Here is a 27,510-nt window from a genome sequence, read left to right as displayed (position 1 = left end):
CTTATTCTGTGTTGGGAGCTAAGGATTCCTCCCAGAAGCTAGTGTAGAAGGTATTGTTACTTTAATAAAAAGGAGTCATCTGTGTGTGCTGTTTGCTTGCTTTGTTTATGTAGCAATTTATAGACAGAGGTTTGTGGGTAGAAAGGGCATGGGCTGGATGCATGACAAGCTCCTGAAGAAACTGACAAAAAAAATCTAACAGAATTCAAGACAGCCTGGGATAACCACTGGATTCACTGTAGCAGAAAAGCAAAGGGTGCATGGTGTGCACATTTGTGTCTAATGGATGGAATATATTCTGGTTAAAACAGGATGTTTCTAAAATCATGTTTATTGTTCCAACTACTAACAGATGTATGCAGCACTGCACACAAACAGATAGGAGACAGGCCCTGCTTGAAGAGCTTACAATCTATTCAAAACAGACCAAAGGGACAAATAAAGGTCATGGTGAGTTATTTTACAGTGCTTAAAATACTTATAACAAATACTTCAACAAATGTTTAAAAAAGCAAAGATAAAAGCAAAACCAAAAATGACATCCAACACCTTCTAAAGACAGTGTAGGCAAAGTGATCATGTGCTTTCGGAACGCAGGCCCTTCATATCTTAGCTAATTTTTGTTGGTCCAGTTGAAAGGTAGCTTGTGCTGAGTATCTGGGAATTGGCGTTGACTAGTGATGATAATAAGTGGCGATATTCAGACTGCTAGCTGGATAAAGTTAGGGCAGCCTTTTTGCTAAATACTACCACTGACTGGATAAATGCCATCCCACTGACCAGACAGTGCCCAGAGAGAATGTTCAGCACCATGATCTAGTTACTGCTTGTTGATCTTGGATACATGCTTTTGAGTATCAGGTAGCTCCCATTATCTGATTAATCTTGAATTAACTGGTAGAAGATGGCAGAAAAGGACAAATTACATTCTCCAGCCCACAATAAGGACCATATCCCAGCTACCAGACATTTTTTTTTGTCATCTGCCTCTTGTGTACTCCACTCTCTCCCTGGGTAGATGGGCAAGATTTCCTTTTGTCATCCTAGACCTCCTTCCTATCTCACCTCCATCTCCAAGGTTCTACAGTAATTCAAACAGCTACCACCACCCAACACAGCTGCTATCTGAAATGCAGCCTTCCAAGGCCATCGCCTTCTGGATGGCTTCCTGCAGCCAACACTACAAGCCTGTCACAGCAATCCACAGCCTGCTAGGCAGATCTGGCTCCATAAGTACAGCCCTTCTGCTACAGCTTCTATTTTTTACTATTCTTACAGCTTACCTAGCGCTAGAATTATGCTCTGCAGCAGGACCCCACATTTTTAGCTGTAGTTGCACTTACACTAGTTTACTGCGTTAGAAATAAAATTCCAAGTGTCTTTCCTAAGCCAGCTTTATTTAAAACACAAATATGTTCTTCATTTGTAATGTCAAATAGGTCAGAGGTTTTTTTTAACATGTATAATTCAGACACTGTTTTCATACAGCAATGCTTTAAATACAAACAAAACTTGAGAGGAAAGAAAGAAATACAAAAACTATTTACAAACAGTTGTGGATGTAGTAACACAACCTATAAAACAGTTACATAAACATGACAATGACAGAGAACATCTTCCCCCCAATACTTTATAAGTGGATTTGGGGCTCTCAATAGTCATAATCTGGAGAATTTCAAGACCACCAGGGTTAATTTCAGTATAAAAAGACGTCTCCAATCTGAATTCTACCAACCAAGACTGACAGAGCAATGGATGGCAGGACTCCCAGCCCTTTCATGTTGCTAGAACTAAATTATCTTGATTATATCATGTGTTTTCCTACCATGCTCCCCAGAACCAGGGTCTTATAAAAGAAGGTGTATTATTCTCTGCACTGTGAGGGAAGCAAAGAACAGGAGGTGAATTTGGGACATCCTGAAATACATTCTGGGCCCAAGTCAGCCTCAGTGTGATGACCTCTACTGGTCAAAGTCTGGGAGGGCAGGGGTATGGTTACCTGCCCCTCCCCCACCTCCCAGCTGGCACTGCAAACTTCATTTTGGTTCAGCTTCAGCGCATCATGGTGCTCCATCTTAAAACTGCAGCTGAGAAATCATTTTTTTTTTTTTTAACAAGCTTCTGGACTAAACAAATCAGAAAATTGAAGGAGGGATGCCATTCATTTTTGACCAGACAAGCACCCAAAGAAAACCAGCCACTGGATATATGCAAATGACCATTTGGCAACCGGACATGTTACAATGCGACATACCACAGGGTAAGATGGAGGTATTGGAGGAACTCTCCTCGCTGTTTTCTCACCTCAGGGCCCACAGGTTTATGTGCCTAAAATCTACAGCAGACTGTCCAATAGCAGCAGCAAGTGCTTTGGTCCAAAATTTGCCTGTCCTTTAAGACTTTTTTTTTTTTTTTTAATTGCATTCTGTTCGTGGGATTTTTTTTTTCCCAAGAAAGTAAATGATACCTGGACAGGAAGGTACCACGTAACCCGAGAAGCCATTTTGTTAATTAAAAAGCACCTAGCCTAAAACAAAACACTATTTAAACTAAATGCTGACATTTTGAATTCCATGGCAGACAAGTAGTCCTGATAAGTCTGGGCAAAGTTTTTTTTCTGTAGGGATCCTGGTAAAAATGGCTGCATTCGTTGAGGATTTTGCACTAAGAAGTCTCTTGTCTTCTGTTCTAAGTGAGCAGAAATGTCTGCCCTACATGTGCCAACAGTGGATCAGAACATCAGCAGCACACTCGGGTCCAGTGGTAAGATCAAAAACAGATGCTGCTGTGAAAACCGCAGCGCTGGCTGAGTTTTCTCTATTAAAATGCAGACTCCTTAGTTATACCTGAGAAGAGTACACTGTCTAGCTATCAATCATTTCTGACAGCTCCAGCAGGAGGTCATCTTCATCTTTGCCAGGGTCCAGATCAATTTCTGCTTCCAGTTTTCCCCCGGAGATTTCCCACATAAGTTTCTCAAAGTCATCCTCCACCGATAAGGGTGTTTTGCTGCCAGAAGCGGAGCTCAGCCTGCGCGTTTTTGTTGATGATTGCATAAAAGTCGGACTGCCCATCTCTGTCTGTGGTGTGGCAGCAGCCTGACTTGACACAGGTGACTCAGAGCTGTAAAAGAAAATGATCCCGCTTTAGATAATCAAATAATCGACCAAGATATCATCATTCAGACTCTGTTAGGCTAGAAAGTGACTGTAGGCAACATCATGGAAACCAAAGGAAGAAGGAAAATTGAAGGGATAAAGCTTGCAAACACCTCTCCCTCACTGAGTTTAAAAGGAATGGTATTAAACTGCAAAAGAATGATATAATTTATTTATTGCATTTGTATCCCACATTTTCCCACCTTTTTGCAGGCTCAATGTGGCTTACATGGTACCGTAATCGGCGTTAACCGATTTCGGTATGACCAAATACAAGTTGCGATTAATATCAAGCTGATATTATGGTAGAGTAAGATACATGTAAGGTAAAGACAATTGGGGAGAGCTTAGAGAGGGAAGAAGAGTTAAGATATGCCCGTTATGATCTTTGATTTTACGATATAAAGATTTTCAGGCACTCTATTTTCTGATGTTCCACTAAATTTAAAAGTCAATGAAATGTGATGAATAGCCTGAGACAACCAGGATGTACTTACAAGTGATGCGAGAGCAAATAAAATCAAGCAAGAAAGGAGACCTTAAGGCAGACATCGGTATGGAACAATACAGATGTCCTGCCAATATGCTGAAGCTGCTGCACAGGATTTAGGAGATAATCCTACCAGCCAATGCTGAGGAAAAGATTTTACATGCCTCAAATACCTAACCCACTCTGAAAGACTGTTTTTGGAAACAGAGGAGACAGGGGACTCGATGCATCATTTACTGTTCCCCAATATCTGCCGCTGATATTTTTTGGTTGGTAAAGATTGTACATATTCAGCCATAGGACTAGAAGGGTCCCGAAAGTGTTACTAAGTGCTTTTGGCGGTTATTTTTCTTTCCAATAGAAGGGCTTTCAAAGGTTTACCTTTCTTTTGACATCTCTGATGCTGGCACAGAAACCGGTCTTTCCTCTGCCAAAACAGTGATTGATCTTTCCTCAACTGCAGCCTGGAAAAGAAAAGCAGCGTCAGTGAAAACACAAAATGAGTAGGAGTCCGAAATCAAGAAAATCATCTCATGGAGTGAAGGGGGTCAGCTAAGATGATTCCAACTTACTCCAGATCAGTGAAGCCATACCCAACAGTAGCTCTGAAATTTCTGAACTGTTACTCTACAAAGTTGCCATAAACCCAAGATTTACATGCTGCTTCTGTGCTCTGAACAGCTCAGCAGTACTGTCACTTTGTGTGATCACATCAGAGTATTACACATACAGGAAGCAATTTTAGAAGGGAAAGGGTCATGGATTTGATATGCTACCTTTCTAGAAGTAAAACCAAAACGGTTTACATACATTATATGCAGGCACTTTGTCCCTAGTGGGCTCACAATCTAAGTTTGTGTACCTGGGGCAGTGGAGGGTCAGAAGGAGCAGAAGAGGGAATCAAACCCAGTTCCTCAGGCCACTACACTAACCATTAGGCTACTCCGCCACCTAAGTGAATCCGGCTGGAATACGTGTAAAAAGGAGTGATTTTAGGGTGGGAGGAAAGTACATATATACATTTCCTTCTAAAATCGCTACTTATGCTTGCAACCTGTGGCTTCCACAGCAGCCATAAACATACATGAGTTATGTCTGCTGGGTTTGCAAAGTACCAAAATGCAAAACCCAAACTCTGTGGACACGTTTGTATAGTAGCAAATTCTGTATAACTCGCTTTCTAAAGTTCCCTCTTTCTATCCTTTTAGGCATCCTTTCTAAAGAAAGCTTATGAGATCACAAGAATGTGAATCCTTCAACCCCTTAAATTTGTGTGATTAGTATCCTAGCCATGTTAGGAGGTCCAGAGAGAACATTACAGGGATTTTTCTTTCTGATCCACATATACTCAAGCAGCATGAGTCAAAAAGCATGCTCCAGTAGTCCTGTGTGAACTTTCTTTTCTGTTACTTTTAAGTACAGGGAAAATTTCTCATTCCTAACCTAAAACTGAAATCATGACCCAGAATGTTGAACTGAAAATACCAGAGGGAGGAACTAATGAGGAAGGTTCTGTTTTGACTTTTCTTACCCAGGCAACCTTTTTAGCTGGACAATCCAGGACAGCGCTGAGATCAGAGCTCAGTGGCTTCACTGTAGCCACAGCAGAGGGCTGCCTTTTCTGTGCCTTGCGTTTTGATGGGCCTTTTGCAGACAAGCTGCCTTTCATTACCGAGGGCTTCACATTTCCTTTGGGCTTTCCTGGAAGAAAGGATGAGTCAGTCTCATGACTTTCCTCTGATCACACAACCATCAGGATGGCTCCCTCATCCTGTTTCATTTCAGCCAGTTACTACCATCATACAGAAACCAAGAGTTAAACCTGTGTATCCCAGGAGCACAACTTGACCCTTCCCAGTAACTCTCACCTTTCCCTTTCCTTTGTGATGGCTGAACTGCAATAATTGCAGCTAGTGTACAATCCCCAGCTTCGGCTGCTGGCAGTGATCTCATTGCTACCACTTCATCTGGTTTCTCTGGTGTTTCAGCAGACTGCTGTTTCACCTTGACAGTCATACTCTCTTTGGCTGTTTCCTCCTCTGGGGCTGGCAATAATGGTGGTGATGCCGTCACTTTTTCCTTCTGCAGCCGATCCCCTTCAAGCTGTTTTCGCTGTCGCTTTTCTCGCATGATCTCCTCAAAGCTCTTCACCTGCACATCAGGATTTGAGGAAGTCATGCTCACATCTAAATGCTAATGAACAAAATGCAAGCTCGTTAATTCACGTGTTACATCCAGAGAACAAAATCTCCCCCATTTCTTAAAGATTTTCAGTCCCACTGTAAATCTTGCCACACTGGCATGAATGAAAGCAAAGAAATGACCACAAGTTGATGATGGTAGCAAAGCCAACATTCGGTAAGGAAAGGTCTTGCTCTGCGGGAGGTAACAGACTGGGTACACTAGGTCTCATGAGATGCGTGTGTATTGAAGTAGAGGGCAGTAACCGCTAATTACATTCTACCATTACTTAGAGATTTCTGGTCAGTCTGGCAAAATACAGTCCTCATCCCCTGGCTAAATGATAAACTACTGACTTTCTGACCCCTATTCTGTTTTACTGTTATGGAATCTTGCCAGGCACTTGTGATCTGGATTGGCCACTGTTGGAAACAGGATACAAGGCTTGATGAACCTTCAGTCATGCCCCATATGGCAAGTTTATGTTCTTATTCAAAAGTGACTAAGAAAGCCTAAGAATCCAACAGAAGTCCAATGTGTAGCTGACAGCACCAAGAAGAGAAGGTACTTCCTGAGCCTGTACGCCTAGCTCCATCTCTACCTGTTTTCAAATCTATGCTGAAAACCCACCTTTTCACCACTGCTTTTGGCTCCTAGCCACTACTCAATTCCCCTATCCTTGTTCCTTCTCACCCAGTACTTTCCTTGCCCTTAATTGTCTTGTCTGTCTGTATTTTTAGATTGTAAGCTCTATGGAGCAGGGACTGTCTCTCTGTGTCAGGTGTTCAGCGCTGCGTGCGTCTGGTAGCACTATACAAATGTTAATAATAATAATAATACTCAAAGGCTGGATTCTCATTCTCTGACATGCTGTGGCACACTATCATTTTGAACCCACCTCTGTGCTGTTACCGCCAATGACAGGCTGGAGGGTAGATGCGTTCTGGACAACTGGCAGCTTCTCTTCATTTACAACTACAATTCAAACACACCGCAAACAAGAATGTAAGTTATGTGCATTCACTTTGCCAAAGCATGGGAGGTATAAAGGAGATTCATTTATTTAAATTTTGTTTATTAAATTCAAAGATAAACACTTCCAGTCATATAAACAACAATGCAAGGCATGATACATTCCAACAAGACAAAGTTGAGAAGGGCCTTGTTTCTTATAGTCCTCCCCTCAACAATGATGCCTCACAAACATGCACCCCTTCCCACCCCACTCACCCCCCCCCCCCCCCCCAAGGAAAGAGAAAAACGTCATCCGGAAATGCAGAGATTTTAAATTCTGATGTCTTAAATAGGACCCCTGCTATATCAGCATTCACCAAGATGTGTCTAATGAGGGGGATCCAACACCAAAACAAAAAGCAGGCGGGATAAAGGGCATCCCTGGCGTGTGTCCCAGCAGACCGCAAATGACTGCAAAAGCCCCCCATTAACCCACATAACTGTTTTGGGATTTGAGTAAAGAACGTGCACTGCATCCGAAAAAACCTCTCCAGTACCATAAGCCCATAGGACTCTGAACAGAAAATTCCAGTATACATGATCAACGGCCTTTTCAGCATCAAAACTTATTAAGAGAGAAGATAAATGTCTCTTCTGTACCACTTCCAAGGAGGCCAAGATCATGAGAATATTTTTAATGGCTGTTCTGCCCCGAACAAAGTTCACCTGAGAGCTTTCTACCAGAGAGGGTAGGACCCTGGCTAAACGATTGGCTAGTATTTTGGCAAAGTTTTACCTCAAAATTCAATAAAGATATGGGCCTACAGGAATTCAGAGAGCAGGGTCCTTACCAGATTTTAGTAAAACAATTATCTGTGCCATTTGTAAAGATTCCAGTAGGGTCTTAGAATCAACCATATGACTGAATAGGTTCAGCAAAGAAGGCCCAATCTGCGATTGTAAAATTTTATAAAATTCTGTCCAGAACCTATCTGGGCTAGTCACCTTATTAAGCGCTGTCACAAAACACCTAGCCACTCGCCTGGGGCTAACCCTGCGGCCATTTAGAGCATCTATCACCAGTACAGCTCAGGTCTGCCTGCACCTGCCACTTGTGCTCTACACTAGCACCCTCCTCCCACCAACTGGGTCCTAACTGCCTCTGGGCGAGTCTCCTGCTCTCAAGGTATTCCCCAGTGATTTGTAGGACACTAGGACCACACTCCCAGTGGTTCCACAGTTCCTAGAAAGCACCCACAGATCCAAAAAACACAAACCACCAGGACTCTTGGTCAGTCCAGACAAGCAGAGGGCATAAACTAAAGAAGGTTTATTGTCATGAAAAATTAGAACACTGAAACAGAAAAAGTGCAATCAGCAAACAACAACAGGTAACTGAATATGGATCGATTATAAAACTAAACATTTTATCACTACCTGGATAGTGCCTGAGAAGTACAGGAAATATAGCTGCTCACAGGTTACTAACTGTTCACAAGGTCTCAGTAAATAGGTCTTTGTTTCTCTACTTCCAAACTGAGACTGGAGAAACATCCAGTATTTCCAGACTGAATTTGAGCTCCTGGGCCAATCAGAGCCCAGAACAACATTTTTAAAAAGTAGCTGGCCACATCACTGCAGGTTACTTTTTCTTTGTGTTAAACTAAAGAAGGAACAGTCATTTGTCTGCTAACAGCTTTAAACATAAAACATGCACCACCTGATGGCCAAACTAGAAAAATACACTTCATGAAATATTCTTATAATTCAGATGCTGGAAAATTCACCATTTTGTCACAAGCGCACTATCCCAAATTGCCAAGGCCAGCTCACCCTCAGTAATTTGAGCATTCAAAAGCGCTTTTTGTGATGGAGAGACCTGAGGAAGTTGAATATTGTCCATATTCAGCTAAAGTATCCTCATAAGTTGGTACTTATTATACGTTAGGGATTTAAGAGCTCTTTGGTGTAGTAATATCTTAAGAGCTGTCTGAGAAGCTAAAAGCTCCATTTTGGCACTAGCTGATTTCTGAAGGCCTAGGGTATCCTATCCCAGATCACTTGTTTTTCCACATGCAAAATTCGTGCGCCTCATTTTTTTTTCAGCAGGCAGCATAGGCTAATATCTCTCCCCTGAGCTCAGCCTTTGCTGTTTCCCAAAAGAGATTCATATGAGCCCTATAGCTATTCCATTTCTCCACTAAAAAAGAGTGGAACGACTGTTCCCAGTAAAGTTCAATAGGGAATCTCCACCAAAAGTCTCTGTGTTCCAAAGGATCAAGATCCAGTGAAACCCAAATCATCACATGGTCAGAAATTCCGTAGGAACCAATTTCCAAATTAACTAAATGTTTTAAAAAAAGATCTAGAGACTAATATGTAATGAATTCTCGACTGTGTGGAATAAGCCCGAGAGAGGTGGGTATAATCCTGTTCTCCTACATGGAACAGTCTCCAGGAATCAATTAATCCTACATTATTGCAGAGGAAGAGGTAAACCCTTGGAAAGCTGAATCTGCAGATTCCTCTGAGTGTGATCTGTCCAAGACCAGATTAAAATCTTCTTCTATAATATCATCATTAGCATAAGGTAAAAACATGTTTATCAATCTAATGAAAAAATGTTTATCTTATGTATCTGGGGCATAAACATTACATAAAACCATAGGGTGTTTATTTATAGACACTTTAGCTAAAACAAATCTACCCCCCCCCCCCTTCTTTCAGAACCGAGTGAATTTGAATATGTAAAGAGGTCCTAAACAGACCTTCCTATCAAACTAGGAGATTCCACCAGGGAACCCAACCGCCACTTCTGAAATTTTGGGTGTTCCTCAGAGGAAAAATGAGTTTCCTGCAGCATTGCAATATTCACATTATGTCTGTTCAGAAACTGCAAAATATTTAGTCTCTTAATAGGGGAAGTTACTCCCTCACCTCCTTACATTCCAAAAGGAAAGTTTATGGGGAGGCATCTATCCAAATTCTTCAAACAAAGCTAAAGAAAAAAACATCCCAGCCAGCAGCCACTTCCACTTCTAACATAGAACAGACCCAGTAAAGGTAAAATGGGCAAACCACATTCCTCACTACGACAGGAGATCCCCTGGAAAAAACAAAAAGAAAAAAAATAGAGGAAAAACCAAAATCCCCCAAACATCTATCTCAGAATTCAAAAGCTAAAGGCAAAAATATCGTTTAAAAAAAAAAAAGAGAAAACCCCTAAAAGATGAAAAATTAAACCCTCTCCCCACCCTTCCCCTTTTCTAAAGGAGTTAAAATAACAGTCCTACCATTAAGAACAGAGGTGCATGTAACATAGTAGATGACGGCAGAAAAAGACCTGCACGGTCCATCCAGTCTGCCCAACAAGATAAACTCATACGTGCTACTTTTTGTGTATACCTTACCTTGATTTGTACCTGTCCTTTTCAGGGCACAGACCAGCACTATCCCCGCCTCCCAACCACCAGCCCCGCTTCCCACCACCGGTTCTGGCACAGACCTTGAGAACCTTCTCCTCTCCTCATACCTCCCATACAAAGAAGCATTCATTCACTTCAGTACTTATACACCACTTAGACCTAAGCGCTTTACACTTTCATTTTACAGGTACTGGATCTGTCCCTAGTGGGACCTAAACTGTACACACTGACCAAATTAGAAAATCAGATGATAGCAATAATGCAAAGCTAAAAGGAATCAAGAAAGGGAACCCCATGTGATGTCACATCCAGTTCAAGTCAGCAATGCAATAAAACATTTCTATGTAATCGTCCATCTGCCTCCCTTTGTAAAAACTTAGTACATACTCAATGTCCAACATTATAGGAGAGCACAGTGTAAGTAACTGGAGCTAAAGACAATAGATAGGAACCAAACAAGAAACAGGTGGCAGGAAACGTTAACACAAAGCAACGACGACGTTAAAAAGAATAGGTGGAAGTCTGAGTAACAGGTGGGCAGAGGCCACCCAAGTCCCAAAGCAGAAGTGTTACCCAACTGTCGTCCAAGAAACAAGAAACTTCACCCCTGTAATCCAGAATGGCAGACGACCTCAGGATCTCCCACAATGAAAGACTGTAGATCTCCACAGCTGTGTAAGGTAATACCCCTAGGGTTTAATGATTCAGGTACTGAAGGGTGCCTCCATGGCATGCCCTCCCCTAATAGTATCAAGGGAAAAGGCTGAAAACTAGTCAGTTGTACCTGGAAATCCAACCCAATGCAGAAAGTCTAAGAAGATAAACCTCTTATCCAAAGAGGTGAAAAACCTCTCAATCAAACTCAAACCCAGGTAAGCCGCATGTAGAAAGGATATTGCGGAAAAACGCGGTATTAAGTAGTTCAAAATATACTGTCAACCATTCAATGATTCCCGCTGATCTCAAGAAGGCTCTCCATGAACTGCAGCCTCCACAGCCTGTGAGAAAGCCTGCGTTTTACCCTCATGTTGAACGCAATGTTTCACGGGGTACATCAAGGTGGAAGGCACCTTCTTTCGGTGCAACATAGAACATGAAAGCACAAATTCTTTGCAACGGGCTGCTACTGCTGCAGAAAAATCTTGAAAATATAGCACTTCACTGTTATCGTACACCAAGAAGCCCGCTGATCAAACCACTCTCAGGATCTCTTGTTTATGCACACAGTTGAGTACTTTAACGATAACTGTGCGAGGGCGCCTGTCCGCCAGCTTTACTGGCCCCAACCTATGTGCCTGTTCAATTCTCAGCAGGCCTGCTGTAGATAAGAGTTTGTGTGCTAGCCATTGTTCCAAGTCTGAATCTTCGATGGTCTCAGTTAAGTCCACTAAGCGTAGACTGCACCGTCTATAATGGTTTTCTAGATCATCCATTTTTTCCTCGTTTCACCAACCTAGATTGTAAGCACAACTGCTTGGCTTCTTCTTATTGAAGTTTATCTTCCACATCCGAAAGATGTTGTTGATAACGTCCAAAATCAGTCTGAAGTTATTCAAGACTGGCGTCCACCAATCCCAGCTTAGCCACAATCTCTGAAAGCTGTAGTTCAATAGAGGAAACCAAAGTGTTTTAATCTGCGACATGATTTTGGTAACCCACATGGAGCCGGTGGAATTAGGCCCAGCTACTTCATCATTTTGGGCTTCCCGTCTTTGTGAGCGCTCTGGGGTTTTTTCGATGTTATTACAGCCACCGGATATAGGATCTGTGTTCTTCCCTCTCCTGGATACCTTTCTAGACGGGTGTACACTCCTCAGGTGAAAGTGTGACGGTAGGGAGGCTGATGTTACATTTGGCTAAGAGCTGCTCTCACCGACGTCTGCTCTCTAGCTCGACATCACATGACCAAGCAGGGAGATTCATTTAGTGGAATCATGAAACCAACTTTAGCAGTTTGGCACAGAGAAGGAGGAAATGTGTAATATATCCTAGAAGTGACAAATTGATCATACACAACTGGGCCCAGCAGAGGAAGGCACAGGGAAAAACAAAAGCTGTAGCTCCACATTTTTCTGTCTTTTCACATCATACCTATTACATAGCTCCCATTTCCCATTCCTTATGAAGGTCAACTCTGGAGGTCATTTCAAATAGCGACAAACTGCTACAGCAGGAGCTAAACCACTTTAAAACACTGCTTAGCAGCAAAGTGAAAAATGTACTTATGTTAGGGAACATACGCTCTTGTGTGCCTTTATGAAACGGAAACACAGAACAAGCCCTGGCAAACTCACATTTGCTCTGAAGACTGTGTAAATCTGTGCACAATTTTATGCATACATTTGTATATTTTATAATATAATATATCTCGCTTTGCCCAAACTATGGGGCACTCATTCTGTGCACCAACCTTGAATTTAGAAGAGCCTTTCTGTGCATATAAAACAGGCTTTGCACATGCTAAAAGCTTTCTAAAATGAGCCCCTTCTTGAAAAACAGTTCAGGGACTGAAGCTGCTTCTTAAGCACCCACCCCACTGTAGCATTCATTCAGAACTACCCAGAGATTTTTCCCCTACTTTATAACCACCCCCCCCCCCCCCAAAAAAAAAAAAAAAACCAAAAAACAAACAAAAACACATTCTTGGTCTGCTCATTGCAATGACTATCTGGGCTAGGGGCAATGCACCAGGGCTCCTTCTGGAACCCAGCAAAGATGGCTTCTGAATCTGGGGTACTCAAGATCCTGCAGTTTCCGGTCCCTTCCCCCCCCCGCCAATTTGGCTGCACAAACTAAACTGTGCCTTGTGTTTAGCAGTGAAGCATTGCGGTCTGTGCAAGTGTTGTCTTGTACAGCATTTATGTACCTGGCTTTGAAATGGGAAGTAACCTTTTTCGGCCTGTGGGTGTTGGCGCCCCCTGCGATGCCTCATTGCCGGAACTCTCTTTATTCTGTTGAAGCCGCAGCGCTTTATCTCGCTTAATCTCCTCCAGGGTTTTTACCCACACTCCCGTCATGGCTTTCCCAGCCGCCTTCTCCAGTTGCACTTTATTGGCTCCTGTCTTCTTGACAGTCACCTTGGCCACTGGTTTTGGGAACGTCTCGCTCCCTGCTTTCTGCTGCTCCTCCTCCAGCTGCCTCTGCTTCTTTTCTGCCAAAACTTCAGAAAAAGATTTAATGCGAACAACAGAATGGGGTTTAGTGGCCACACTAGACTCCTCTGCTAGCACAGCTGCCTCGTTCATAGGCTGGGCTTCTTGCTCCCGCTTCTGGCTGGCTTTCTCCAAACGGATCTCTTCCAGAGTCTTGATATGAATTTTCTCTGCCAGCTTAGCAGTTTTGTCTGTCAGCAGAAGGAGGGGAGAATTGGTTTTATAAGGCATTATTCAGATAAACATTACGTTTTCAAAACAGAAGAAACTTCCAGCTCTACCTCAAAATGTTTAAAAAACAAACAAAGAAAGCTCCTTCCCATGAACTGCACATCAGATTATTGTAGAAATGAAGCAAAGATACAATGACGTTGGCTCTTAGAAAGGCCAAAAGACAAGGGGTAAAGCTTGAACAGGGGAAAGACTACTACATTCAGAACCGCTTATGTGGTTAGCAGTGGCACCAACCATATCAGTGTTTTGTTAAAAATCTGAGGGCTTACATTAAGAGCCATATGTAAAAGACTTACTGTGTGCTTTCCTAATCAAGCGTAACACAAAAATTTTGCTCCCCAATGCAAACTGCGTACTAACATGGTAAAGCACACTGGATGCAAGTGCACACAGGTGTATTTTGACACCTGGAGTTGCTTGTGCTGGAACACTATTCTGCAGATTAATTTTTGCAATATCAATACATGCTCAGACCTGTGCACACATTTAATAGTCCAGCACACCTCTCTCTCAGTTCTTTTTTTACTCATGTCCATCATGCAACCCAGAAAAAAAAAGTTGTGAGTCTTAGATGCTCGAGGTAGAGAGAACAAGCAGGCAAGAAATCCCCACTGGCTGACTACTGATGCAATTCAGCAGCTTTGCATCCAAAAAGGAGGCAGAATTCTAGGGTGGCAGCTCCATCCTCTCACAAGTGATGCGGGATTTTGAGCTAGATCTGTGTCTATTGCATTTTTCTAGTGTGCACAGATGCACTTACCTATCTCATTGCTGTTCTGCTCTGCTGGGAGGTCCAACCTCTCTTTTATAGATTTGGAAACTTGAACTGCAAAAAGGGAAAACATACTATGAAAGGGAAAATGCTTGTACTGTAGGGGTATTTACCTGACATCTCACCTTTGCTGGTCTTGGCCTATACAAGCCTGAACCATTCTCATAACAATATGGATTCTACAGCGTGTGACCTGATCACATCTGTAGCTATCAGAACCCAGCTGGGTTACAGAAAGGAAACTGACTGCTGAAGCATTGCAAGATTACTTCAGCCAAGGACATATTCTTTTTTGCAAACTAGTCCCGTTATCTCCTGGGAAGCTTGAAGGAGAAAAACACCCATGGCTCCAAAAATATGGAATCAGAGAGGGAAGTTTGCATGCCATCTATAACAAAGGCTCTCACCCCTACAGTACCCAGGGCCACTGAGCACTGGTGATTAGTGGCTGGGTTATGCAGAGTTGTTAATGCCACATGAACTCATTTGACACAGAAACTTAGAGCCCCAGGTAGGAAAAAAGTAGAAATAGCCAGACAGGTATCCTTACAGAGGAGAGCTGTACCTGGCTTTTGGAATCTGCTGCCCTCCTTCTCAGGGAACTCCATCTTCCTGCCCAGCCTCTCAGCCAGGCTTCGCTTCAGAACAGAACCACCCTTGCCACCTGTGGGACAATTTAAAAAGGCATTCATATTCCACTTTTCTCCAGATTAATTCAATGCAGGCTACAATAAAATAAGGCCAAACTGTCAAAGGAAGTCTTGTCTCATCAATCTGCTACAATTTTTTTTTTTTTTAAAGACGTACATAAAAATGAGCTAGTTGATGTAGTGTATCTAGATTTTCAGAAAGCTTTTGTCCTCCATGAAAGGCTCCTGCAGAAATGAAAAAGCCATGGGATAGGAGTCAATGTTCTGTGGCGGACCGAAAGCAGAGAGTAGGGTTAAATGGCCAATTTTCTCAATAAAGGAAAGCGAATAGTCGAGTACCACAGGGATATGCATTAGGAACAATACTTTCCAACAAATTTGGAAATGGAAACGAGCGACCAAATTTGCAGATGATGCAAAATTATTCAATGTTGTAAAATCATGCAGATTGTGAGAAACTGCAGGACCTGGGCATCCAAATGGCAGATGAAATTTAATGTGGACAAGTGCAAAATGATGTAGCTATAATTTTGATTGTCCTTCCCTATTTGCATGATGCTAGGTTCCACATTTAGGTGTTACCACTCAGGAAACGGATGTGTGTGTCATTGTGGACAATACATTGAAATTTTCTGCTCCGCGTGACCAAAAGTGGGGTTATAAACAGAGATGAAGGCTAGAAATGTTTGGTGGGGTAAAGTTGGGCAACTTTCATTTTGCATACACATTTTGCAGCTGTGGGGGAGTCTCGTCAGGTGCGAGCGTTATGAAGGGCGGTTGTTAAGCACGGCAGCTTTGGGAGTGTGTCTTGTGCCTTTTTGTTTTTCTCTGTTTTTTTTTTGCGCGTGCTAGCAGCCAGTTCCTGCGTTCAGCTTTGTTTGTTGACGTCATTGAGTTCGATGCTGCCTAGCAGACCACCTCCTTGCTGAGGGAGCCACGGTCCCAAGCACTTTAGAACGTTGGAGGTGAGTTTTATTATATAGGATTTGTATAGTTCCTTGAGATGTTTGTGTGCTTTCCAAGACTTATGACCTATCGTCCCAAATGTAAGAAGGTGTTTGATATTGTCAGGAAATTGGATTCTATTTACTGAATTGAGAACTGCGACTATCAAACTTCCAGATGCTATTTTAAAACTTGGCTTTTTCTGAAGTATCTTTATTGAGATTTTAGATACAGGATCTTCTGTGTAATGTTTTAAAATTTATGGTTATATTGCTCTGTTTTTCCTGTTATCTGCTTTCAACTATTTCAGTAAATTAGAGTCTGTAAAGGACAAGTGAGAGATACTTTACCAGAAGGATTCTCCATGCTGGGAGCTCTGCGTTGCCCAAGCCTTTCTGCCAGACTCAGACTAATATAGGGCTCGTCACCTGGGGCAGCAAAAGAGGTAACACAAGAAAACCATAGAGTGAAGTTAAAACCATCCCCTTTGAATATCTTGCCATTTCAGCTGCATCATAGCACTGCTGTAACTACAGAACTTCAGTTACCGGCACCTCTCAGAAGTTCCAAACCCAGCTCAAGAACCTTCCCAAATAATCTCGCTTCCTTCTGTAGCTTTTCTACTGCTCTAACCAGTGATGAAATGAAAGCACTTACAGAAACTCCCCATTTGCCTCAGCTGAGGGCCTTATTGCTTACAGAGCGGCAGTTCAGGGAGAGAAGAAATGTTCACTCTTGATTCTAGAGAGTTCAGCTTAACCCTAGTGCGTTCCGGCAGCATCAATTCTGTACAACACAACAGTACTGTTCAAAGCTCCGACACACTCATAGAGGGTTACCTGTTTTTGTACATAATGTAACCGTCCTGATCACAGTCCGAAGGTTCTCCTTCTCTGTTCCTGGGTGGCTCTGCGATGGGACTGAATAAGCTGAGTTACCACCATAACGTAGAGAAAACAGAAACGAACACATTAGCAACAACAAAAAAGCAAGCTTACTCTGCGCAGAACAAGCTCTTAAAAAAAAGAAATCTAAGTCACCGCAACGGGTTAATGCATTTCAGTTAGAACAAACCTACTGGGTTGGGAGAAAATGCTTTGCTTAGTACTAGTCATGAGGTGGAACAAACATGAATAGGAGCTCACCACTTTGTCTACTTCCTCTCTCCTTCTTCGATTTAATTTCTTCAAGGGTTTTTATTCCAAAATTCAAACCATCACCTGAAAGGTTGGAGAGCAGTAGGTAACTATACAATAGAGGTGAACTAGGGTAGAACATGTCTACACCATCCTAGTGACAGATGAGGAACCCATTTCCAGATATTCTGGCAGCACCCTGCCCCTGAGGTCCCGAGAGCAGCTCGCACACAGCACCAGAATGTCCTTGGTCGCCTACTGAGACAGGCGTTTGCCACAGGATGGAGAGAGAACTCAGCATTACCTACCTTTCTTTGGTGTGGTGGGCTTCCTTGTGGAAATTATGCGCAGGCCATTGTGTGTGTCTGAGGACAGCTGCTGAACAGTCATTTTTGATTCTTCCCCTTCCTCAGAATATTGATCTGCAAAGGGAAGCAACTGAAGTTATTCATTCTTAAAAACAGCAATTGTGGGGACCTGTGAAGACCAGTTCAGAGGGGCTCTCTGCCCCTGCCCGCCACCACCTATCCCCTTCCCCCACCCAGTCCCACCCCTGTTAAAAATGTTTAAAACCTTGTTATTTTTTATTTAAGAAATTTCAAATGAAGACAAATCAAGTAAAACTTGTACAAACTGAATCAAACAAGCACAATACTATCATAGGAAAGGTAGTACTAAGCAATGAAAAAAAGACATTATTTAGTTCAAGTCCACTATAATTAGAAGTTCCAATTTTCATAACATAAAGGAAAATTAATAATTAAGTAATTATGATACCAGTGGACTTACACTTATTTCTGCACCTACCCTGGTGCAACTTGAAGAATTCTGTGAAACTGCACAGTGCATAATTTTGCACAAAATTCCCCTGTAGCACCCCCACACTCACGTGAGGTAGGAGCTGCAGCAGGAGTACCTCTTCGGGGGCAAGAAAGAACCCCACTTTTTCTTGCCCCGCTGCCGCCACTCTCTTGCAGCTGCCGTGGTTTTTCAAAATGGCAACCGAGATTACCGCTTGAAATTTCGACAGAAATTTTGAAAAAGCACGGAACCAGTAAGACAGCGGGGCAGGAAAGAATGGGGGGGGGGGGGGGGTCCTGCCCCCCCCCCCCGAAAAGGCCACTAGACCACCAGGGAATGCATAGGTAGGCAGGGTAGCAGCAGAGGAGAGTTGGGTGAGTGGTCAGCTGAGCGGTGGGGGAGACCGTCCTGCGCAGAAATGTTGAATTCTGAGTGACTGGGGAATTCTGCGCTCTGCAGTCACACAGAATTTTGGCAGGAACAGAGGCAGCAAGACGCCTGCTCCCCAAAAGAATCAAACAATATCTGGTGAGCAGCAAGAGACATCTTCTGTAGTTGGCCCCTGAAACAGACCACAGCCACAACCTGAACTTTTAGAGAACTCTACACCAATCCTTTCTGAAGGCCTGACTGGAGAAATGCTAAGATGTACGTGATCTGAGCAGAGAAAGGACAAAGTTTGCACACAGAATACCAGCTCTCGAATGTCCTCCACACCCTCACATACGTGATGCTTGTAGAGCGTTTCTGCGCCTGAAGCAAGGTAGCAATGACTGAATCAGAGTAACTTTTGTCTCAACCGAGCCCTTTCAACGGCCAAGCCATAAGACCCAAAGGGTCATAGATCCTCCATGAGCACTGGACCTCGCTTCAGTAGGCTGTGCACCTGCGGACGATGGAGAGGATTCCCATCCAGCAGTCGAATCATGTCCACATACCAAGGCCTCTGCAGCCAATCTGGGGCTATGAGAATTATTCGACCCAGTGCAACATGATCCTTTGACACACAGCCTATCATTGGCCCAGGAGGGAAAAAACCATACAACAGATGTGTCTCCGGCCAGGGCTGCAGTAGGGCATCGATCCCCATGAAGCCCAGTTCTTTTCGACAGCTGAAGAACTTGGGCACTGTGACAAACAGTGAATTTTTAAGCCTGTAAAACTGCCTTAACCCTTTAGTGTCCAGTGTTCCCATAATAAGCCATATGGGAACAGATTGATGGGAACATTGGCACTAAAGGGTTAATTAATTATTGAAATGTATTTCTGTAGTTTGGCCAACAGGTGGTGCATGGTTATGTTTAAAGCTGTTGAAGAGAACCAACTGTTCCTTCTTTAGTTAACACAGGTAAGAGATAACCTTCAGTGATGTCCAGCTACTTTTAAAACTAGTTGTTCTGAGCTCTGATTGGCCCAGGAGCTCAATTCATCTAGAATGAACTGGCTTTTTTCTCCAGTCTTAGCAAGGGAGAAAAGAGAGAAGGATCTCTTTGCTGGTGCCTTGTGATCAGTTATATTTGTTAACCTGAGAACAGCTATATATCCTGATCTTCCCAGGTACTATTTATAGTAAACAAATGTTTAGTGTTATAATTGATCCATATTTCAGCTACCCGTTATTGTTTTGCTGATTGCACTGGGGAGTGTAGCCTCCAGTAACCTAGAAATTACTGGGGATTACTTGAAAGCGGGAGACTCGTCTAGAGGCGGTTGGAACTTAGTTGCTGGGAGGAGAGTGCTAGTGTAGAGCACAACAGGCAGATGCAGGCGGACCTGAGCTGTGCTGCGGATAGACCCTCTAAGTGGCCGTGGGGTAGCCCCAGGCGGATGGCTAGGCATTTCATGACAGTCCTCTTATAAGGCAGCGCACAATTCTGAGTTTTTCTCTTTCTACCTGCTGATGGGCGAAACACCCGCAAGTTCTGGACTGATCTGATGACGATAAGAAATTTAAATTTCCTTGCACACAATTCCCCTAGGAGTAAGAAATGTAATAAATAAGGCCCATAACCACATGATATCTCAATGCCACCATCACATGTAATGAACTTACAGTGGTAAATGGTACACAGTTCTATTCTTTAAACTCCATACATCCATGGCAAAACAATTGTCCCTTTAAGAGCCAAAAAAGCAGCTTACCATCATCATCCTCGTCATCATCAGCTGCATTGATTACCACAGGAGGGTGTGTAGGGCTTGGGACATTCTCTGAGCTTTCCACCTTTATCACCCCACGCAGTTGTGGTGAGGAACTGGCTGGTGCTACCAGTTTATTCTGTGGTAACGAGAGCTGGGCTGCTTTCACTTCCTCTTCTACTGGCTCTGACCTGAGGACCACAGCTGCAGGACCAATCACAACAGGTTAGTTCCCTATTTAACAATGCCAAAACAGAGAAACCACAAGGATAACATCACCCCTTTCGAAGGCAGAATGTGTCATTTAACAGTAAAGTAATTACAGTTCTGGTATTATGGCCCAGTCTAAAACCTGATCACTGTGGGTAAAGAATGTGAGAGGCCTGAACATGTTGAAATAATTGTTTATTCTCAACTGCTTCAACTTAGTATGGAGACAAAAGGAAAACTAGAGACTGAATGATAATTAGAAAGCTACAAGGCATCTTAAGTATTGGACAGACAGTTGCCAATTTCCATGGTGGAGAGGTACAGCCAGTGGACAAACTATTAGTATCCTAGAGAGAAAACGAGGGAGAAAACTGTGGAAAGTGATATTCAACCAAGAAGAAGGGATGGGATCAAGGGGGCAGGTGGTCTGCCTTAAGGACTGGCCGAGTTTGATGAAGGGCTGCTAAAGCAGGGCTAGGGAAACAGAGAAGGAGATGGAAAAGGCATCCAGAGAATGAGAGGGGGAGCCATGAATCCTGGTGGAAGTAGTGATATCAGGAGCACTGGAGGGGAGCTGAGCTGGCAAGATGACGTTTTTGGCAGAAAAACAACAGCCAAAAATCAGACAATGAGAGACTGAAAAGAGCAACATTTGCAGAGCCGTTACTAAGAGCTGCGTCCAGTTTTTTTGGATTTGCAGATCTATTGATCAATGCTATCGACAAGACAGCAAACTGTCTGGTGATCTTGTCTTGCACCACACGTGTTAAGAATAATAGATCTGTGATTGTGGTGCAGCAAGGAGAGTTTTCACCTCTTTAGATTTATTTGTAAACTAGTTTTTATTAATAATGAGAACAGAAACAGCCATAATAAACAATACAGAACAGAAAACTGCAACATTATAGAATCCGGAAATCAAGTCATCTATATAAATAATTCTCACCTGCAACATTCTGAAGCTCACTCTGTGGGAGGGAAACGCTGAAGCCCTGAAGTTGGTAGGCTAGGCTGTCAGCAACACTCTCACTCATGCACCACTCACTGTCACTCATAGACCCGCCCTCAGCCACGCCCCATCCGCACATAATTCACAACCCCAACTTTCTAAATGAAGCCACCACCGGAAGTTGAAGCGTTGAGATATCCGCTTTCCCCATGAGTGTGTGCCCCGCGCTCGCGTCACTACGTGATGACGACGAGGGCGGAGCACTGACACTCGACGAAACGCCATCTCCCCCTGCCCCTCGACAGCCATTTTTCCGACGGAACCCGCATCACGGAGCGCCAGCAGCGGACAGGTGCCTGGAGGGGGGCTCAGGGACAGCTGGGTTTGTGGCCATGGGTGGCTGCAGGGGGGCCCGGGGAACAGGAGGCTCGGACAACAAAACCTTGTTAGGGCCTGTTTCATCTCTCACTGAAACGGGCCTTTTTTACTAGTATTTTCATAAAACCTCCCCTCCCCCCAACTCTCTTCGAGAAGCCTTTGCTCTTATAATCTCTCACTATCCTTAACCCGCTTGACCATCCAACCCCCGCTTAAATACCCAGTACATCTTCCCCTCCCTCTTTATAGGTTTCCAAAGAGGATAACAGGAATCCCCCAACTATTAAAGGTCTAAGTCATTCAGGACTATTTCATGCTCGAGGGTAACTACTACTACTTGACATTTCTAAAGCGCTACTAGGGTTCCGCAGCGCTGTACAATTTAACATAGAAGGACAGTCCCTGCTCAAAGGAGCTTACAATCTAAAGGACAAATGTACAGTCAGTCAAATAGGGGCAGTCTAGATTTCCTGAAAGGTATAAAGGTTAGGTGCCGAAAGCAACATTGAAGAGGTGGGCTTTGAGCAAGGATTTGAAGATGGGTAGGGAGGGGTAACTCTGACCCTTTGACGGAAAAGCAGTATATTCAAACGACCATCATGAGCTTCCAACAACATAAGCCAGTTGTTCCCAAACCTCATCCTGGAGGCATCCCAGCCAGTCAGGTTTTCAGGATAATCACAGCGAATATTCATGAGATAGATTTGCAAGCAATGGCGGTAGTAGATGCAAATCTCTCTCATGAATATTCATTGTGGATTATTATGAAAACCTGCCTGGCTGGGGTGCCTCTAGGTCCAGGTTTGGAAACCACTGACATAAGGGAATGAAAGGCAGGACTCTAAACATCAATGAATACTCCTCCAAAAATTGTGCGTCAACTGGGTGAGTGAACCCTCCATTTTTCACATTTAAGACGAAGTGGAGAAGGAACACAACCCACCTTCTGTGCTTGTTATCTGGGAAAAATAGGCTCTCTGTATTGTGCGAAAGTGGCATTCCTCAACAGTGCAACTACACACCAACATAGGAGTTACAATGTTTCTGAACAACCCAGATAAAGATTCAAAATTCTGAAGTGGAATGATTTTATTCAATGTCTTATGCAACTCGATACAGATAAGAGAGTTCGGAGAATCAGTAGCAAAGAATCTCCATGGTTTGTTTGGTTTTTTTTGCGGCCCCCAAAAAGAAATCATCCCGTTTCAGCGTATGGGCATAGTGAACTAGTTGATTTCCAGGGCCTGAAACTACTGCTGAATGGTTTAAAAAGTAAATATGTCTCTATCTTGAATTAATCAGGGGTTAATTATCCGCTAGGCTCTGCCTGGTACTGTAGTTTAACTATCTAGTACCAGAGAGAACCCCGAGAAGGCTGAATAGACCTCAAAACTGACTCCATCTCTGAATAGAATAATTCACTTACTCTTTAAACAAACCAAGGAATTATTAACAGATATTAATAAAGAGAAGGAGGTATAATATAGTTCTAAAGATTATAAAATTTATTTACCCACTAAAGACACCAAAGAATATACAATTGGCATGTACAATCAATTGGTTGTAGGAATTTAATATCCCAGTCGTATACAGGTACTATCTGGGTTTTTGTCCTATGTGATATATTTTACCACTCAAAGGTATTCAGGGAAAAGCAATTGGGTAATTTGTCAAATGTATTGGTGTTCCCTGGAGAGAGAATGAGCTATAACTCCTCTTTCCCCCGAAGTAGGGAATATGCTAACTTTTATATGTTCATACAGGATATCACTAATATGACAGTAAGCCCATCTGATTGGATCTAATTTATGTCATGGTTGTCACTGATTGGCTTATGCTAATGAGTAGCTTCAGATCTTAAACACGTTCTCATCTTCAGCTGGCTTAACCACAGCACCTGGTTCACTTAACCACAAACCTAAGTAAAACCCTACACCTGGCTGGAGGAGCCATCTGTATCCTGTTTGAGGTTTTTGCACCCTAGCTCCTTCCTCATTTTGCTGCATGGTCCTTCCACATTTAGCTCAGAAGCTTGCTGAAACTTCAGAGTTCAAATTTCGGCTAAAGGCCTGTAAGTTTAGTAATTTAGTAATTGTAGCCTGAAGTATGTTAAGTATTGCCATAGTGGGACAGACCGAAGGTCCATCAAACCCAGCATCCTGTTTCCAACAATGCTGCTTATCCTAGGAATAAGCAATGGATTTTCCCTAAGCCCATTTTAATAATGGTCTATGGACTTTTCCTTTAGGAAGTCATCCAAACCTTTTTTAAACTCTGTAAGCTAACTGCTTTTACTACATTCTCTGGCAACGAATTCCAGTTTAATCACATGAGTGAAGAAATATTTTCGCCAATTCATTTTAAATTTACTACTTTACAGCTTCATTGCATGCCCCCCAGTCCTAGTATTTTTGGAAAAGAGTAAACAAGCAATTCACACCTACCTGTTCCACTCATCATTTTATAGACATCTATCATAACTCCCCTCAGCTGTCTTTTCTCCAAGCTGAAGAGCCATAACCACTTTACCCTTTCCTCATACAGAAGTCGTCCCATCCCCTTTACCATTTTCATTGCCCTTCTCTGTACCTTTTCTAATTCCACTACATCTTATTTCAGATGTAGTGACCAGAATTGAACTTAATATTCGAGGTGCAGTCACACCATGGAGCGGTACAAAGGCATTATAACGTCCTCAGTTTTGTTTTCCATTCCTTTTCTAATAATACCTAATATTTTATTTGCTTTCTTAGTTGCAGCAGCACACTGCACAGAAGGTTTCAATGTATCATCAATGACGCCTAGATCCCTTTCCTGGTCAGTGACTCGTAACGCGGAACCTTGCATGACGTAGCTATAGTTTGGGTTCCTCTTTCCCACATGCATCACTTTGCACTTGCTCATATTAAACGTCATCTGCCATTTGGATGCCCAGTCGCGTAAGATCCTCTTGTAATTTTTCACAATCCGCTTAAGATTTAACAACTTTCAATAACTTTGTGTCGTCTGCAAATTTAATTACCTCACTAGTTACTCCCATCTCTAGAGCATTTATAAATATGTTAAAAAGAAGCGGTCCCAGCACAGAACCCTAGGGAATCCCACTAGCTACCTTTCTCCATTGAGAATACTGACCATTTAAACCTACTCTCTGTTTCTATCTTTTCACCAGTGTTTAATCCACAATGCCTGTTCAATATTTAATAGAGTATAATCATCAATATCCAATCTTTAATGTGTCTAAAAACACAGGCAGAATTATATGTTTGGAGGTCAGAAGGCCCAGACCTCCCTGAACCCAACCCCAGATAGCCTTGCAAACATAGGATAAGGCTCCCCCTACCCTAGCAAAATTGTGTTAGTATCCTCTGCAAATCACAGTAGATAAAGACCTGTATGGTCCATCCAGTCGGCCCCACAAGATAGGGAAAGAGAAATGGGACTCGATATACTGCCTTTCTGTGGTTTTTGCAAATATATTCAAAGTGGTTTACGTGGAGGGGCATAATTGAACGAAAACGTCTATCTCCATGGGCGTTTATGTCCGAGAACGGGTCCGTGAAGGAGCGGACCGAACCGTATTTTCGAAAAAAAAATAGACGTCCATGTTTTATTCGACAATTTGTGAGCTGGGCGTTTTTGTTTTTCAGGGATAATGGAAAATGAAAGCGCCCAGCTCAAAAACGAATAAATCCAAGGCATTTGTTTGTGGGAGGGGCCAGGAGTCGTAGTGCACTGGTCCCCCTCACATGCCAGGACACCAACCGGGCACCCTAGGGGGCACTTTTACAAAAACAAAAAAAAAAAGGTAAAAGAGCTCCCAGGTGCATAGCACCCTTCCCTTGTGTGTTGAGCCCCCCAAATCCCACTGCCCACAAGTCTACATCATTACTATAGCCCTAAGGGGTGAAGGGGGGGCACCTACATGTGGGTACAGTGGGTTTGGGGGGGTTGGACGACTAAGCATTAAGCAGCACAATTGTAACAGGTAGTGGGGGATGGGCCTGGGTCCACCTGCCTGAAGTCCACTGCACCCCCTAACAACTGCTCCAGGGACCTGCATACTGCTGCCAGGGAGGTGGGTATGACATTTGAGGGTGAAAATAAAAAGTTGTGAAACATCATTTTTTGTGGTGGGGGGGGGGGGGGGGGGGGGGGTTAGCGAAAGGCGCCCATCTCTCCTCGGCCGATAACTATGCCCCAGTTCCACCTTCGCCACGCCTCCGACACGCCCCCGTCATCTTTGTACGCTTCCGCGATGGAATGCAGTTGAAAACGTCCAAAATCGGCTTTCCATTATGCCGATTTATTCGTTGTTGTGAGATAAACGTCTATCTCCCGATTTGGGTCAAAATCTAGGCGTTTTTCTCTTTCAATTATAAGGTGGATAGTATATACATGTACTTATTTGTACCTGGGGCAATGGAGGGTTAAGTGACTTGCCCAGAGTCACAAGGATCTGCAGTAGAAATTGAACCTAGGTAATTGTGACCGGGACTGACCACTGTTGGAAACAAGAAACTGGGTTACATGGACCCCTGGTCTGACCCAGTACTATTCTGAGCAGTTAATAAGTTTCTAGGGGAGTTCTTTCCTTGTAATTGCTTTTGTTCTTTTGCTTTACTATGATAAATATTGACTGGTCAAGGGGTTGCACAGGCCTGACATCACAGCTCAGTAGTTTTCAGTCTCCATCTGCTGACAGGACAGCTTAAACCCAAGCATCTGGATTGGTCTGGTGGGACTCTACCCTGTAAGAACTAATTTACCCTTTTATATGGATGATTTTATTTTGTATTGTGCTAGTTTTGTACACTACTTTGAGATACTTATCTAAGATGATTAATCAAATCAAAATTAAGCTAAACCCTTGTACAATAATAAGCCTGGAACCCCTTATACTGTATCATTTCATCGCTCAATGGATTAAAGAGGCTATGTGGACTCCCTCTTCAATATAAAAAAGTCTCACATTTGTTAGGTGGTAGGAAGATTCCATCAACAAAACGTCCTTTGGTGTGGTGGAAGGCACAGTTTGCCTTCTGACATCCAGAGAGCTGATTTTCCCAGTAACATGGAATCTCGCTGCGCTTTTTCTGTAAATAGTAAAATACATAAGACACGAATCCACATATTCTTCACACATCATGTTCAACAGCATCACTAAAAATAGGCAGAACAGCACTAACTTATGCTCCGAGACATAGCTTTGGCAGTAACAGTCTGCTCAAGCTAGTGCCATTAGATTGGCACATTCAAAAACACCTCCACGTACATCAATCTTTGTGTGCCGGAACTTGCAGACCTGCCGGAAGCAGCGCCCTTCTTCCCACAGAGTACAAACTGTCTCATTTCCCAAGGCAGCTTCGCAGTGACGGAATGGGCAACTGTCACCCTGCAACAGAAAGAGCCAAAAAGTAGAACACTTGGGGGGAAATCCACTACTTATTTCTAGGATAAGCAGCATAAAATGTATTGCACTGTTTGGGGATCTTGCCAGGTACTTGTAACCTGGACTGGCCACTGTTCGAAGGTCCATTAAGCACACCATCCTGTTTCCGTCTGTCCCAGTATGGCAACGCTTATGTTCTTAAGTATATGTGCAGCACTCGGATCCCATATTCTTTCCTCTCAGGCAAAAACTAAATAGGCATTTTCTCTTTGTGCCACCTCCCCATCCACAATGTGTCCAGAGCAACCTTACCTTTTGCCTGGAAGAAGGCTGCTCTTTGCTTCTCAGGTGGCCAATACGTTGCTTTCCCATCCCCTTCCCCATTTTTTTTAAATTACTTAAAACATTTGGAAACCTTAGAGGCTTGTCTCATAAAAGCAGCTGCAGCAGAAGCCTCACACACACCTTTGAGCAGGTGGAGTAGAAGTAGAAATAGCAGTCATCTCCTTGATTGGACATACTGGCTGAACGCTTATTAGACCTG

The 27,510-nt window shown here is 43.2% G+C and overlaps 1 protein-coding gene across 1 annotated transcript; it reads right to left on the bottom strand.

The window, feature by feature from the left end:
* Positions 1 to 313: 313 nt before the first annotated feature.
* On the bottom strand, positions 314 to 27,510 carry ZC3H11A (zinc finger CCCH-type containing 11A). The gene is made up of 16 exons (XM_030221513.1): positions 27,432 to 27,510; positions 26,850 to 26,969; positions 26,547 to 26,670; positions 20,041 to 20,241; positions 17,406 to 17,519; positions 17,107 to 17,181; positions 16,801 to 16,890; positions 16,312 to 16,389; positions 14,932 to 15,030; positions 14,355 to 14,420; positions 13,075 to 13,551; positions 6,728 to 6,804; positions 5,517 to 5,841; positions 5,180 to 5,349; positions 4,030 to 4,112; positions 314 to 3,123 (listed from the first exon to the last, which is right to left on the bottom strand). Exons 1-16 carry the CDS (start codon positions 27,483 to 27,485, stop codon positions 2,865 to 2,867), a joined length of 2,412 nt encoding a protein of 803 aa, XP_030077373.1. The 5' UTR covers positions 27,486 to 27,510; the 3' UTR covers positions 314 to 2,864.

This window comes from Microcaecilia unicolor, chromosome 12 (genome assembly GCF_901765095.1).
Source record: "Microcaecilia unicolor chromosome 12, aMicUni1.1, whole genome shotgun sequence".
NCBI lineage: Eukaryota > Metazoa > Chordata > Amphibia > Gymnophiona > Siphonopidae > Microcaecilia > Microcaecilia unicolor.
Note: the sequence above shows the minus strand (reverse complement) of the source record. Positions and strands in the feature narration are given on the sequence as shown.

What these genes read in the sequence shown, in the direction of transcription:
- ZC3H11A (XM_030221513.1), bottom strand. Translation starts at nt 27,485, where the DNA reads ATGTCCAATCAAGGAGATGACTGCTATTTCTACTTCTACTCCACCTGC. An exon ending in CAGCAGATTCCAAAAGCCAG is followed by an intron (nt 14,421 to 14,931) that starts GTACAGCTCTCC and finishes CCCTTTTTGCAG; the next exon opens with TTCAAGTTTCCAAATCTATA. An exon ending in ATCACAAAGGAAAGGGAAAG is followed by an intron (nt 5,350 to 5,516) that starts GTGAGAGTTACT and finishes CCTTTCTTCCAG; the next exon opens with GAAAGCCCAAAGGAAATGTG.